The 15,285-nt window shown below is 43.5% G+C and overlaps 1 protein-coding gene across 1 annotated transcript in view; it reads right to left on the reverse strand.

Moving 5' to 3' along the window:
- Positions 1–15,285, reverse strand: part of EMILIN2 (elastin microfibril interfacer 2) — a 175,666-nt gene that overhangs the window by 62,696 nt on the left and 97,685 nt on the right. Inside the window, exon 3 of the mRNA XM_029591081.1 lies at positions 15,108–15,280. Within this exon, the coding sequence (XP_029446941.1) occupies positions 15,108–15,280 (173 nt within the window). The remainder of the gene's footprint in view (positions 1–15,107; positions 15,281–15,285) is intronic.

Consider the following 15,285-nt stretch of genomic DNA (forward strand, 5'->3'; position numbering starts at 1 on the left):
GGGTGAGAGTCTGTATGTGTGTGTGTGTGGCTGGGTGACAGCGTGAGTTTGTGTGTGGCTGGGTGAAAGTCTGTGAAGGTGTGTGTATGTGTGACTGTGTGGGTAAGTGACTGCCTGTCGGGCGGATTTTAAATGCCCTGCACGCGTAAATCCGGCTGGATGTACGCGCGCAGGGCCCTCGTGCGCCGGCGCGCCTATTTTGCATAGGCTGCCGGCGCGCGCAGAGCCCCAGGACGCGCGTAAGTCCCGGGGCTTTCTAAAAGGGGCGGGGAGGGGGCATGTCGGGGGCATTCCCGAAAAGACGCGGCGTTTCGGGGGTGGGCCCCGGCGTTTTGGCGTAAATCTGCCAACAAAGGTAAGGGGGGGGTTTAGATAGGGCCGGGGGGGTGGGTTAGGTAGGGGAAGGGAGGGGAAGGTGGGGGGAGGGCAAAGGAAAGTTCCCTCTGAGGCCGCTCCGAAATCGGAGCGGCCTCAGAGGGAACAGGCAGCGCGCGCTGGGCTCGGCGCGCACAGGTTGCACAAATGTGCACCCCCTTGCGTGCGCCGAACCCGGATTTTATAAGATACGCGCGTAGCCGCGCGTATCTTATAAAATCCAGCGTACTTTTGTTCGCGCCTGGTGCGTGAACAAAAGTACGCGATCGCGCAATTTTTTAAAATCTACCCCTCTGTGTATATGGATGATTACCTGGGTGAGTGAGTAAGAGCCTAGGTGTATGTTTTTGGGTGATATCCTGTCCATGTGTGGGTTAAAGGCAATGTGTGTGTGTGTGTGTGTGTGTGTGTGTGTGTGTGTGTGTGAGATTGAGATTGAGAGCCTGTGTGTGTGGAGGGGTGATGAGAGCCTGCGTATGTGTGACTGCCAGTGTGTGGGTGGGTGGGTGAAAGCCTGTGTATATGTTTGTGGGTAAGAGCTAGTGTGGGTGGTTGAGTTTGTGTGTGGAGGAGAGGCTATATATGGGTGCATGTGTGTGAACGAATGAGTCTAATGTGTGTGTATGTGTGTGTGTGAGTAACAGAATAAAGTCTGTACAGCTGTCCATCCCCCAATCCACAACAATCTCAGGGTGGCTGGAAATCGAGACATCCCAGAGAGAGAGATTTTTAAAATCCTTATTAGTTTCATTATTGGATGCTATTTGCTATGTCTGCTGTTATGAATTATTATATTGGTTTTTTGGGAAATTTTATAAACATTTTTATGAGGTTTTAATTATCGGATGTTCTATTCATTAGTTTTTAAATATTTACTCTTTTTATTAGTAAGGTTTTACTTTTATGATGTTTTATATTTCTTTATTTTATTGTTTGTTAGTCTTATTTTTTCATTAGTGAGGGTCTGTCTGTATTCTGTATGTGAGATCAGTTTTGAGGGATTCTGCTAGTTTATTGATTCTAGGCTTCTATATCAATCCATTTTGTTCTGTTTTCAACAGGAGGTATATTAGTCTTCTAGGCCTGCTGTAATATTTTCAATGCTGTTCTTTCCTGGGTAGGGTTGTTGCTATGGAGTCCTGGGAGTTAGTGTTATATTGAAATGGAAGATTTGTCTCTTAGGATAAACTGTATTTTTGGCAGGCTGTGATAGCTTTTATTGGAGCTATGTAAGTATTATCCAAAAATAATGTATGTGAGTTCCTAAGACAATATAGGACCCGTCTTTAGATGTAAACGTCTATGATCTCACATCTGAAGAAGGAACTTATGTAGTTTTAAAAGCTTTTGTACAATATTTTTATGAACATGTATGTTTTTTTATTTTATAGGTATTTTAGGCAGCCTGGCTTTTTGTTTTCTAAATAGGAGGTAAGAACATAAGAACATGCCATACTGGGTCAGACCAAGGATCCATCAAGCCCAGCATCCTGTTTCCAACAGTGGTCAATCCAGGCTATAAGTACCTGGTAAGTATCCTAAAACTAAGTCTAGCCCATGCTACTGATGCTAGTAATAGCAGTAGCTATTTTCTAAATCAACTTGATTAATAGCAGGTAATGGACTTCTCCTCCAAGAATTTATCCAATCCTTTTTTAAACTCAGCTACACTAACTGCACTAACCCCATCCCCTGGCAACACATTCCAGAGTTTAATTGTGCGTTGAGTAAAAAAGAACTTTCTCTGATTAGTTTTAAATGTGTCACATGCTAATTTCATGGAGTGCCCCCTAGTCCTTCTATTATCCGAAAGAGTAAATAACCGATTCACATTTACCCGTTCTAGACCTCTCATGATTTTAAACACCTCTATCATATCCCTCCTCAGCCGTCTCTTCTCCAAGCTGAACTGTCCTAACCTCTTTAGTCTTTCCTCATAGGGGAGCTGTTCCATCCCCTTTATCATTTTGGTCGTCCTTCTCTGTACCTTCTCCATCACAACTATATCTTTTTTGAGATGCAGCGACCAGAATTGAACACAGTATTCAAGGTGCAGTCTCACAATGGAGCGAATCAGAGGCATTATGACATTTTCCATTTTATTCACCATTCCCTTTCTAAAATTCCCAACAATCTGTTTGCTTTTTTGACTGCCGCAGCACACTGAACCGACAATTTCAAAGTGTTATCCACTATGACGCCTAGATCTCTTTCTTGGGTGGTAGCTCCTAATATGGAACCTAACATTGTGTAACTATAGCATGGGTTATTTTTCCCTATATGCATTACCTTGCACTTATCCACATTAAATTTCATCTGCCATTTGGATGCCCAATTTTCCAGTCTCACAAGGTCTTCCTGCAATCTATTGCAATCAGCTTGTGATTTAACTACTCTGAACAATTTTGTATCATCTGCAAATTTGATTACCTCACTCGTCGTATTCCTTTCCAGATCATTTATAAATATATTGAAAAGTATGGGTCCCAATACAGATCCCTGAGGCACTCTACTACCCACTCCCTTTCACTGAGAAAATTTTCCATTTAATCCTACTCTCTGTTTCCTGTCTTTTAGCCAGTTTGTAATCCACGAAAGTACATCGCCACCTATCCCATGACTTTTTACTTTTCCTAGAAGCCTCTCATGAGGAACTTTGTTAAACGCCTTCTGAAAATCCAAATACACTTGTTGTGTTTGAGGCATTGTCGACCCTTGATCGCAATGAAGATGACTCCGCCCACGGGGAGGAGCCCCATGGGGAACCACTGCGATAGGCTGACTATAGATAGCAGACACAGAATGGATAGAGTCTTTATTGTACTGCTGTAGATAGATGAAGAAAGCAGGAAGGTAAGGCACTGATCCACGAAGTGCCAATATGCTCAACAGGCTCAGAAGTATAGTCTCACCTAGATGTTCATGATAGGCGAGAGCCCGCAGTGTGGGTAACGCCGCGGCTGGTGGGTGGAGTTGGAGCGCTGGATAGTAGAGGTACTCACAAAATGAAGGCATCTTCCTAATGGTAGAATAGTGGGACCAAAGGTCCGTGGTGCAGGATATAGAGGAGGATAGGCCCTCGAGGAGCGAGTACCCAATGGTCCAATATCCTGAAAGTAGAATAGAGAGAAAGACTCCTGAGGAGCGGTTGTCTTAGTTAGTGAGGAACCCCAAAGGGAAGTTGGAAGCGAGAGACCCCCGAGGAGCGGGTGTCTAAAGTTTCTTACAAGAGCGAGACCCTTAGCGTGAAAGCTTAGAGCAGTCAGAGTAGCACAGTGAAGTCTTTGCTAACTCAAAGTGGTAGCGGAGGCGGAGGCTAGATATACCCGGAGGTACTGACGTCATGCGATGGGGCCACCCCCGAGGTTCCCTCCATGACGTATATTTGAGCATAGAAGATGTGCGTGCTCACGCCCTAGGAGGCCACGGGAGTGAGCATGGTAGATGGGGACGCCCATGCTGGTCTGGAAACGCCAAGGCCCCCTCAGCACTCGGCAAGGAGGACGCCATCTTGCCCAAAGAGAGTAAAAGGGGAGAAAAAGAGGTAAGGCAGAGCGGTCGCAGCCGTCTGCAACCAAAGGATGCAGCAACACTGCATCTACCGGTTCACCTTTATCTACATTTTTAATAACTCCTTCAAAAAAGTGAAGCAGATTTGTGAGGCAAGACTTGCCTTGGGTAAAGCCATGCTGACTTTGTTCCATTAAACCATGTCTTTCTATATGTTCTGTGATTTAGATATTTAGAACACTTTCCACCTTTTTTCCTGGCACTGAATTCAGGCTAACTGGTCTGTAGTTTCCCGGATCGCCACTGGAGACCTTTTTAAATATTGGGGTTACATTAGCCACCCTCCAGTCTTCAGGTGTTTTAGAGCCTGTTATAATATTTGCAGTGTTGTCTTTTCGTAGGTAAGGTTGTAGCTTGAGTGCTGGCGGTTAGTGTTGTTTTTAGTATGGAAGGTTTATTGTATTGTAATTGTTTATTCATGCTTTTGAGGGCCAAGCCCACACCCATTACATGTTGCAACATACCAGTTGATCCATTTTTTTGCCTGAGGAGACTGTGTTCTTCTCGAGAGGACTTTGTGATTCAGGCCCACATTATGCTGGCACAGTCCAAACCCAGGGCTATCTTTACAAACTTCTAAAATGAGATATGAAGAGTGCTTACTATACTAATCGCAAGCTCCTCTTGTCCCCACAGAACAGGTCTTCATCATCTGATTTAACTTGTGTTCTCCCATTTTCTTCCAAGATTGGGCAAGTCTGTTCAATAATATGCCAGGTTTGGAATGTTTTTTCTCCACACCCTGTATTTCGTGATCCACCTCATTTCATGTTTACCCATGTTCAGAACCTGAGTGATGTACTAGTGTCATCTGATTTAAAGGATGTACAGAGGAATGTCTTTGACACTACTGGTCAGTCCCCTTGTGGATCCTGTGCTGCTTGCTCTTTTTTGTCACGTTTAAAAAGGTTCACCAACCCTATCACTGGCCATGTTTTTTCTCTACACCATGCTCCTACCTATTGTACCGCTGGTGTTATCTATGTTATTCATTGCCCCTGCCCGCTGTTTTATGTGGGCAAAACCACCTGGGCATTGAAGACCCTTATTTTCTAGCACATGAGCTGCATTCACAATTCTCATGAAGAAGCCCCCTTGGTCTAGCACTGGCGTGACTTTCATCATCATACTGAGCACCACTGTTAGTGGCTAATCAAAAGAGAATAGTGGTAGATTTTTACTCTTAATACGGTACAGCCCTCCAGGCTAAACCATGACATTCAATGGTCAGTTTTTTTCTAAATGGGTTTCCCCTGAGTGGTCCCTATCTAACCATAGTTCTTTCCGATATACATAATTTTTCTTTATATTTTTCCTTCCTTATATATTTTTTCTTTATTATTGGTGTCACTTTTTTATTTCATTTTATAACTTTTATTACTTTGATATTTGGTGTATGCATCATCTCTTGTTGTTTTTGGCTTTCTATTCCTACCCTTCTTTGCTTTCATTCATTTTTTCTTAGCTTTTGCATTATTCCCTTGGGTCTGACTGTATCTTTCCCTATTATTTGCCTTACGCTATGTGCCCCGTTTTTGTACGTTTTTCACGGTTATCCCTGTCCCTTTTGATGTTTTATTCAGTGAGCTGCCAATATCAAGGGTGCTTTTTGTTGATTCTAAAGACACTTCCTTGACGGTAGGTCCTGTTTTGTGCATAGTTTTCTGGCTCAGTTTTCATGTGGTATTACCTGCTGCACTAGTTCCCGTTCTGCTCTGATTTAATTTTGTAGGGTGTTTTTGGATTTCATACCCTGACAACATGGTGCCATGTTCATTTAGTTTTATAGTGCCCGACACTTGTCGCTATGAGCAATTAAAAATTAGAGTGTTTCTCCCCACTTAAACTGTATTTACCCTCTGGTACGTACCTTTCCTTGTTTCTGAATTGCTTCTGAGGCGCTGTGGATATACTCCTGCCTGATTTGCTTTTATTCCTTATTTCTTGATTTAGGAAATTGTTTTGGGCATCTCAGCTCCGTCCGCATTTCTTTCGTGCGGTATGTATCCCTAACATGCACCTTACCCGCTGCTTTTCCCACATTGTATCTTGCTGTTTGTTCTTTCCTACATTTTTCTTCTTCTTCTTCTCCTCCCCCTTAGAATTTACAGCTGTCTCACTTGAGTAGTCCATTGACACTGGGTTATTAGGTATGACTCTTTAATATATGCACTTTTTCAGGTTACTTGTCCCTCCCCTCCCCTGTAAGTTTAAATGTTATTATTTTAATCTATTATAAATAAGCTTAAATCTTTCTATTATTTATATAATTTGTTCTGAACCTGATATTCAGCACCATTTGTCTGGCGTCTGGCTAAGCACTCTTTTTTTTTTTATATATAAAGAATTTTATTGTCAATCGAAACATCACTATAACAGACATTAAACATAGAAAGTTAAGCATAACCATAGAAGTTCAGTAACATTAGCTATGTATACAGAAGTAGTACGGATCATGATTGACCAGTTTTTAAGCATGCCCCAATCTCCTCCTCCCATTCCCCATTCCCCACCCCCACACACATATACATCTGGGAGCACATTTACCTTATGGGAAAAAGTAAAAGAAAAAAGTAAGAGAGAGATAAAGAGAAAAAGGAAAATGAAAAGGAGAAACAAGAAGAGGCAAGAAGATCTCGATTAAGCTATGGAAAGTGTATACCAGCATAATTGAATGTTTGGTTGTATGGATTGGAATGTGAGGTCAAAACTATCCATATTGCTCATTAAAGATAATAGGTATCATAATACATTCAAGGAATCATAGCTTGATGGCTGAGCCACGTAGTGTATTGTCCCCACATTCTTACAAAAGCTCCCATTCGATCAATATGTACCGCAGTGAGTCTACTGAGTTGATAATAAGCATGCAGTCTGTGTTGAATCTTGGCTAAACTCGGGATGTTGATGCCTTTCCAATGTAATGCTATTTCTGAGCGAACGGCAATAAAAACTTGCAACAGAAAACGTTGTGTATCTTTATTATGCCCAGGTATAGGATGGCCTAATAGCACATGCCAAGGTTCAGCAGCCACCGGTGCCAGTACTACCTTGGAAAGCCAGGCTAGCACCTCCTGCCAAACTAATGCCACCTTTGGACACGCCCACCATATGTGATAATACGTGCCAAGGTGTCCGCACCCCCTCCAGCATAAATCAGACAGCACGGGCTGATATTTATGGAGCTGCACTGGTGTATAATGCCACTGATAGATTAGCTTGAAACAGTTTTCTTGTAGGCCCACTGAGACGGAGCATTTATGAGCTAGTGAGTAAATAGCGTCCCAGTCTTGGTCGTCCAACCGAGATTGAAAATCAGCTTCCCATAACCTATGGTGATGAGGAGGCTCCGATATTTTACCGTTAAAAATGCCATAGATCTTGGAGATAATACTTCGCACTGTGGAAGCGTTCTTAAATATGTCTCAAATAGTGTACCTGTCAATTTCAAGGTACCCCCCACGCAACCCCCGTTTAATAAAGTGATACAGTTTGGCATAGTGTAGAAAGTCCACCCCACTCAGGGAGTAAGCATGACATAATTGATCGAGAGTCATCAAGGACCCCTGCTGTTGCACATGTGCCAATCTGATGATGCCTACGCTCGCCCACGTTTTCACAGTCACAGAGGTTTCATTAATGGAGTATACGTTATTTGTGCAAAGGTGTGTCATGGTGGTGTAAAGTTCAGTTCCTACCAGCTTGGACTTCCACTGATGCCACATCCTGAGTGTTGTGCGTAGCACAAATGGAGTATGTAAGATGGGCCCCCAAGTCGTTTGGGGTTGCCAGGGAAGAGCTGAGATAGGAGTGGCCCCTATGAGTACTTGTTCCAAGCGCACCCACTGCGGCACATCTTGTGTGCAATGGAGGGCTTTAATGGCCCGGAGCTGGGCAGCATAATAGTACCACATCAAATTAGGCAATTGTAAACCCCCCTGAAACTTCATCCTATACAGAGTGGTCCGCGCTACCCTAGGAGGGCGTTTGCGCCAGATGTAGCTGCATATAATTTGTTGCCATTTTTTGAGTATAAGAGTAGGTAAGTAAATGGGAATTGTTGTAAAAAAGTATAAAAAGTGAGGAAGAACATTCATTTTGATTATTGTGAGGTGTCCCAGCCACAAATGCGTTTGATGCTGCCATTTATTTAAGTCTTTCTGTACGGCTTTAACAAGAGGGTCATAGTTTAACGCATATAACTGACTAACTGAGGATCCCAACCCAACCCCCAAGTATTTCAGCGAAGAGGTAGCCCGTTTAAATGGAAATTGCCGACCTAGCGACTGTACCACAGTTGGCGGTAGGTTTAGATTAAGAATCTCCGATTTATCATAGTTCACCTTTATGCCTGAAACTGACATAAACCTCAACAGCTCTGTGATAACCCCCTGGAGCGATGTTTCTGGCTCAGTAAGTGTAAACATCACAGCATCAGCGAAAAGTGATATCTTGAAGTGATGATTACCTTTCTTCACTCCCAGGATGCCCGAAGATTCCCTGATTGTCGTGGTGAATGGTTCTAGGAATAAGGCAAACAGTAAAGGGGATAACGGGCACCCTTGCCTGGTCCCCCTTTTGTATCCCAAAGAGTCGCCATAACTCCCATTTGCCTTAACTCGGGCGAAAGGATGGTCATACAACTTCATTAACCAGGTCACAAAGGAAGGGCCAAATGACATACAATGTAGTGTCTTAAAGAGGAAGGGCCAATGAACCAAATCAAAAGCTTTTTCAGCATCCAAGGAAAGGAGGACCGCCGGTGATCCATTAGAGTGCACCAGATCAATGATGTCAACGATCCTCCTGACACTGTCTGCCGCTAATCTCCCGGGAAAAAACCCTACCTGATCATTATGGACTAGCCCTGACAGGACTCCATTAAGTCTTGCAGCCAATTCTCTAGCCAGTATTTTAAGGTCTATGTTAATTAATGAGATAGGCCTATAGGAGCTACATTTGTGGGATCCCGTCCCGGCTTGGGTAAAACTGTGATGCCTGTGGTATTAGCATCTCTACCAAAGGATGCACCATGCAATAAAGAATTAAACGAGTCAGTCAAGGGACCCACCCGTGTGTTTACAAATTTACGGTAATATGTACCCGTAAAGCCATCGAGTCCCGGCGCCTTCCCTGGCTTCAAACGTTTGATGGTATTTAGGACCTCGTTGGGCTCTATGGGCTTATCTAAAACTCCCTCTGCGGATCCGTGAGAGTAGGCAATACCATAGAGCTTAAGTAATTGTCAATAGCTGCATCAGTCACTGTGTTGTCAGCGGTATATAACTGGGAGTAAAAAGTCGTGAAAGAACTCCTGATACCCTCCGAAGTTGTAAGGGGTGGAATCTATCTTTGCAATTACCGTCTGAGCTCTAGCTGCCCTTAATCTATGTGCTAAATATCGACCCGTCTTATTTCCCCCCCTCAAAAACCTTTTGTTGTAGTAAAAGCAAGTGATGGCTAATAGCCTCATCATCTAGGGATCGGAGTTGGCTCTTAACTTGTAATATTTGGTAATAGACTGATTGGGATGAAGTGGCACTGTGCTGCCTCGTCAAGGTGCGCAATGTATCCAATAAAGTGAGTCTACTACGTTCCCTATTCTTATTGCAATACGCAGCCTGAGATATACAAAGCCCCCGCATAACCATCTTGGAACATTCCCATATGGTCAAAGGATCCATACCCTCTGTCTGGTTCTCCTGAAAGTAATGTTTCATGAGTGAGTCTAATTTGGCAGCGAAGCCTCCACGGCCCATACCCTGCGTTTGAATCTTGAATAGAAAGCTCAACCCAAATGGGGGCATGATCAGACCATGTGATGGGGTCCATACCCGTTTTCTGAACCCGGTTTTGGGCTTGGGTGGAGACAAAAAAATAATCAATCCTTGCGTATGTGCCGTGAGGGTTAGAATAGAAAGTATAGGACCTGGAATGTGGATAGCGCCGCCGCCACATATCTATCACACACCATTTGTCCAGAAATTGGCGCCACAGAGTCCTAAATCGAGAGGCCAGTCCCACACCTGTACTGTTATCCAGTGTAGGGTGTAGGGTGGCATTGAAATCACCCCCTAACACAAGATCCCCTTCCAGGTGCTGTTGTAAAAGGTTATCAAGTTGGGGCAAAAACGTCACCTGATCTATGTGGGGAAAATAAACAGTGAAAAAGGAAATAATGCGTTTACCCACTCTGATTTTCAGAAAAATATACCTGCCTTGAGAGTCCAGAGCTTTAAACAGTTCCTCATGAACACAGGCAGGCGATAGTAGTATCCCCACTCCAGCATATTTATTAGCTTTTGAGCTAGCCGCCCAATAACTGGTGGAATATTGGGGAAAGACCAGCAGCCGTTCGTGATGTTTCCTCACATGTGTCTCTTGAATGAAGTCTACACCCACCCTCTGTCGCTGAAGCTCTCTAGAGAGCAACATGCGTTTTCTGGGAGTATTCAGCCCCTTCAAGTTAAATGAGAGAATCTTAGTAGCCATCAAGCATTTGTAAAATCCCAGCCTCTGGGATTAATGAGAGTTCCCCATCCCTTGAGAAATACCAAGCCTGATAGTAAGTTCCCCCTAAATGTCCCCTTTCTTTCCAGTGTGTAAGCAGAGAAATACGTGCTCCAGTGTGTTCCCCATCGGTCATACCGTATCCCTCCAACCACCCATGGGATACACTAATAGTGGGAGCCATGAACACCAAACATTCAACAGGTGCCAGCCAGCAACACCCCCCCCCCCCCCCCGCAGCCCAAACCCTGGTGATATATTAAAATGAGCGTGAACAGTAAACCCAGCTAGTATGCTATAACTATAACAAACTTAGCAAAAACCAGCACTGTGTAGTGCAACCATTCAGTTAGGCAGACAATGCCAAGACCTTACAGTCTCCGTGATACAGCCATTTCTGCAAACATTTATTTATTTATTTATTTATTTATTTATTTATTTAGGAGAAACTCCAGCACATCAGTAAATAAACCGCTCCAATCAGTAGATTATCTTTGATCCGGCTGTGGAGAGCGGCGTACATCAGACTGTCTCCGGAGTCTTTTCCCTCCTTTGTCAGTCCGCTGCCAGCGTGGGGCCGAATCCAGCTTTTCCAGCGACGACGCCATCTTGGAGATTTGAAAAGAGGTAGGAATCTGCGCTTTGTTGAAGGCCTCCAATGCCTCGGCCATATTTTTAATCTTATAAGTCACCCCCTCTACTTGAAACAGCAGCCCAAAGGGAAATGTCCAACGATATTTAATACCCTTAGCCCGCAATGCGATTGTCACTTCCCTCAATTCGTACCCTTTCTGTAGGGTGACTGGAGCCAGGTCTTGATAGAGGGAGATAGTTTGATTATTCCAATGAATCTCCTTCAGTGAGCGTGAGACTGCATAAATCTGCTCCTTAAGTTGGAAACTGTGAAAGCAGATAACAAGATCTCTCGGCCGTTGATCCCGGCGTGGGCCAAGTGCCCTGTGTGCACGCTCCAGGAGCACCTCTGGAATGGCGGGCTGTGAGTCAGCAGTGCTTTCCTTGCCCATGGAAAGCAAGTGGTGGCAAATTTGTTTGGCTACAGCTGCAGTGTCAGAGAACTCCGGGGTATCCGGCACCCCCCTAATGCGGAGATTGTTCCTTCTATTCCTGTTCTCCAAATCTTCTATTTTCTCTTGAAGTGCAAGACTGTCAGCTTTACATTGCACTCCCTGGGTTTGTAGATGGTTTAAAGCATCTACATGTGCATCAACCCAGTTTTCCACTTCATCTACCCGGGTCCCTAAAGCCGCCAAATCTTCCTTTAAATCCGTGACTGAGGCCATGATATCTTGTTTATGCTGCTTCATGTCCTCCCTTATGTCCTTCAACCACTGCCGTACCTCTGCGCGAGTCAGAGATGTGTCCTCCGGAGCAGCAGTCAGGTTGAGTTCCATATCGTGGTGCGCCATTGCAGCCTCATTTTCTCCTGCTGTAGGCCCGTCTGCAGAGGCGCCATTTTGTTCCGGGTCGGGCGGCAGCTTACCATATGAAAATTGCCGAAGGTCGGCGGTTTTGCGATTCGAGGCCATCGGGTCACAGATAGCAACTTGGTGAGGTAATAACCCTGGAAATTTTGCAGAATTCCGCTCGATTTGCTCTGGTTTTGGCGGGTTATGGGCTCACGGGGGAGTGGAGCTCGGCAGCTAGACATCCGTTCCCATCGACTGTGCAACAGCACCCCCTGGCTAAGCACTCTTACAGGACTTAGCCAGGCAAATGGTGGAATTTAAAAATCCCGACATGCTCATCACCCTGAAATATCCGGATAACTTTGTATCTGACTAGGGCATTCCACGATGGAGCCACTTATCCAGCTAGGTCAGCCAGATAAACACCGATTTTCAGTGTTATCCAGCTATATTCCCGATAGCCGCTGAATATTCGATATGTTAGCTAAATAATTCTATCTGGCTAACTTATTCACGTCCTGCTCAACTGATTATTGACGTCTATGTAGTTCTTTGTATACTATTATATTTAGGTGATTTACTTTATATTATTTCTTGAACCTTGAGAATGTGAAATTTTTTACCATGTTGAAAATAAAAATATTAACTATCACCATGTTGAGGGGAGGGAGAAGGAAGGGTTAGGTTCTCTATGAAGCTTGTTTTTTTGTGTTCTGGATCATATGTGAACAGTAAAATTTCAATAAAGATATTATATAAAAATGGTTATTACTTCTGTAATTCTGAAAATTGTGAATTTTAACCTGCTTTAACACACTTTGATCTCTAGCTGGAAAAGTGTGAAAGAAATAAAAGATGATAATGATGATGTAATAATGTTTGGAAGATTGGAAGTGAGGTAAATCTCAACCGATTTTGTGTGTTCTGGAAGAGTGAACTAAACTTAAAGTAGATAAGGCAGTGGGGCTGGATGGGATACATCCAAGGGTACTAAGGGAACTTAGAGGTGCCTGGTAACTCTTCTGGCTAACCTTTTCAATGCTTCTTTAGAGTCTGGAGTACTTCTGAAGGACTAGAAAAAGGCAGATAGAGTTCCTATACATAAAAGTGGACATAAGGAGGAGGCTGGGAACTACAAGCCAGTTAGTCTGACCTCTGTGGTGAGCAAACTAATGGAATTGCTGCTAATACAGAGATTTTCTGAGGGCCAAGCCCATACCCATTACATGTTACAACGTACCAGTTGCTCCATTTTTTCACCTGAGGAGACTGTATTCTTCTCGAGAGGACTTTGTGATTCAGGCCCGCATTATGCTAGCCCAGTTCCAAACCCGTGCTATCCTTAAAAACTTCTAAAATGTGCTATGAAGCATGCTTATTATATTAATCGCGAGCTCCTCTTATCCCCACAGAATAGATCTTCATCATCTGATTTAACTTGTGTTATCTCTGGAGTAGTACTGAAGGACTAGAAAAAGGCAGATGGAGCTCCTATTCATGAAAGTGGATGTAAGGAAGAGGCTGGGAACTACAAGCCAGTTACTCTGACCTCTGTGAGCAAACTAATGGAATCGCTGCTAAAACATAGGATAGTGCAAGTTTTGGAATCCAATGGATTGCAAGATCCAAGGCAGCATGATTTTACTTGAGGGAGATCTTGTTAGATTAATCTGATCAATTTTTTTGATTGGGTGACCAGAAAGTTAGACCAAGGGAGAGCACAAGACATAGTGTACTTGGATTTCAGCAAGGCTTTTGACATGGTTCTGCACAGAAGACTTATAAATAAATTGTGTGTCCTTGGTATGGATCCTAGAGTGACTGACTGGCTGAGTGGGAGGTGACAAAGGGTAGTGGTAATGGAGTTTTCTCTGAGGAGGGGGTTGTTATTACTATGGTGTGCCTCAGGGATCGGTCCTTGGACTGGCTGTTTTCAACATTTTTGTGAGCAACATAATGGAAAGGTTGTTGGGAAAGGTATGTCTTTTGCCAGTGACACAAAATCTGTAACAGGGTGGACAGCCAGGAAGGAATGGAAAACATGAGGACGGATCTAGTGAAGATCAATGAAGGGATCTACGGTCTGGCAGCTAAGATTTAATGCTAAAAAATGCAGAGTAATGCATTTAGGATGGAGAAATACAAGGGAAAGGTATAGTATTGAAGGTGACATATTTCCAAGCTCAAAGCAAGAGTGGGATCTGGGGGTAATTGTACCTTGTCTTATGGGGGCCAAACAGATGGATAAAGCAACAATAAAAACCAGAAAGATGCTTGGATGCATAGTGAGAGGAATGGTCAGCAGAAAAAGGGAGGTGATATTGCCCCTGTGTAGGTCACAGGTAAGCTGGCACTTGGAATACTGTGTACAATTCTGGAGACAGCACCTTCAAAAGGATATAAATAGGATGGAGTCAGTCCAGAGGGTGGCTACTAAAATGGTCAGTGGTCTTCATTCTAAATCATATGGGGATAGACTTAAATATCTAAACACATATACCCTAGAGGCAAGGCTAGATAAGGAAGATATGATTGAGGCATTCAAATATCTCAAAGGTTTCCATGAACAGGAGGTGAACACTTTTCAGTGGAAAAGAGGCTCTAAAGCAAGGGGTTATGAGATGAGGTTGAAAGACAGTAGATTCAGGAATAATCTTAGAAAATCTTTCTTTACAGAGATGGTGGTGAATGTGTGAAAGAGCCTCCCAGTGGAAGTAGTAGAAACAAAAACAGTATCTGAATTCAAGAAAGCATGGGCTTAATACAGGGGATCTCTAGGGAAGTGATGGGAATTGTAATGCTAAATTAATTGGATGGATGGCCAGACTGGATGGACCATACAGTCTTTTTCTGCCATCATGTTTCTGTTTTTGAATTTGACTGATTTTCATTCTTCTTTTTCTATTTTTGAAACAATGTGGATATCAGGATTTAGCCTCTCAAATATTTTCTCTTTTATTTTATCTCCTACTCTTCCAGCATTTTTACCTGTCCTGCTATATTTGAAAAAAAAATATCCTTGTATATCTACCTCCTAGTCCTGATGATCACTGCCACACAATTCAGTTGCTGTAGCCACATCAATATCCACTTCCATCATGGTGGCTTCTAAGTCAATCAGTTTGTTGGAAAGAGTACGAACATGTGTGCTTAGCCACCAAGGACAACAGAAACCATCATTTTGAAAGCAATAACCTTGCTCCAAGATGCAAATGAAAACGTTACCTAAGTCCTTTTTGACATTTTCATGTGGTAGATTTGGGATAAGGAGAGTGTGTGTCTGGTCTGTCGGACCTTCTCTGCAATCTTCACCTTTATGCCCAGGACAACATCTCCACTCCAGTTCTGTGACTGTCTTGAATGAGATTGTATACCTTGGCCTGAAACTCACATGGTGTCTGTA

The sequence above is a fragment of the Rhinatrema bivittatum genome, chromosome 2 (genome assembly GCF_901001135.1).
Source record: "Rhinatrema bivittatum chromosome 2, aRhiBiv1.1, whole genome shotgun sequence".
NCBI classification, from domain to species: Eukaryota; Metazoa; Chordata; class Amphibia; order Gymnophiona; family Rhinatrematidae; genus Rhinatrema; species Rhinatrema bivittatum.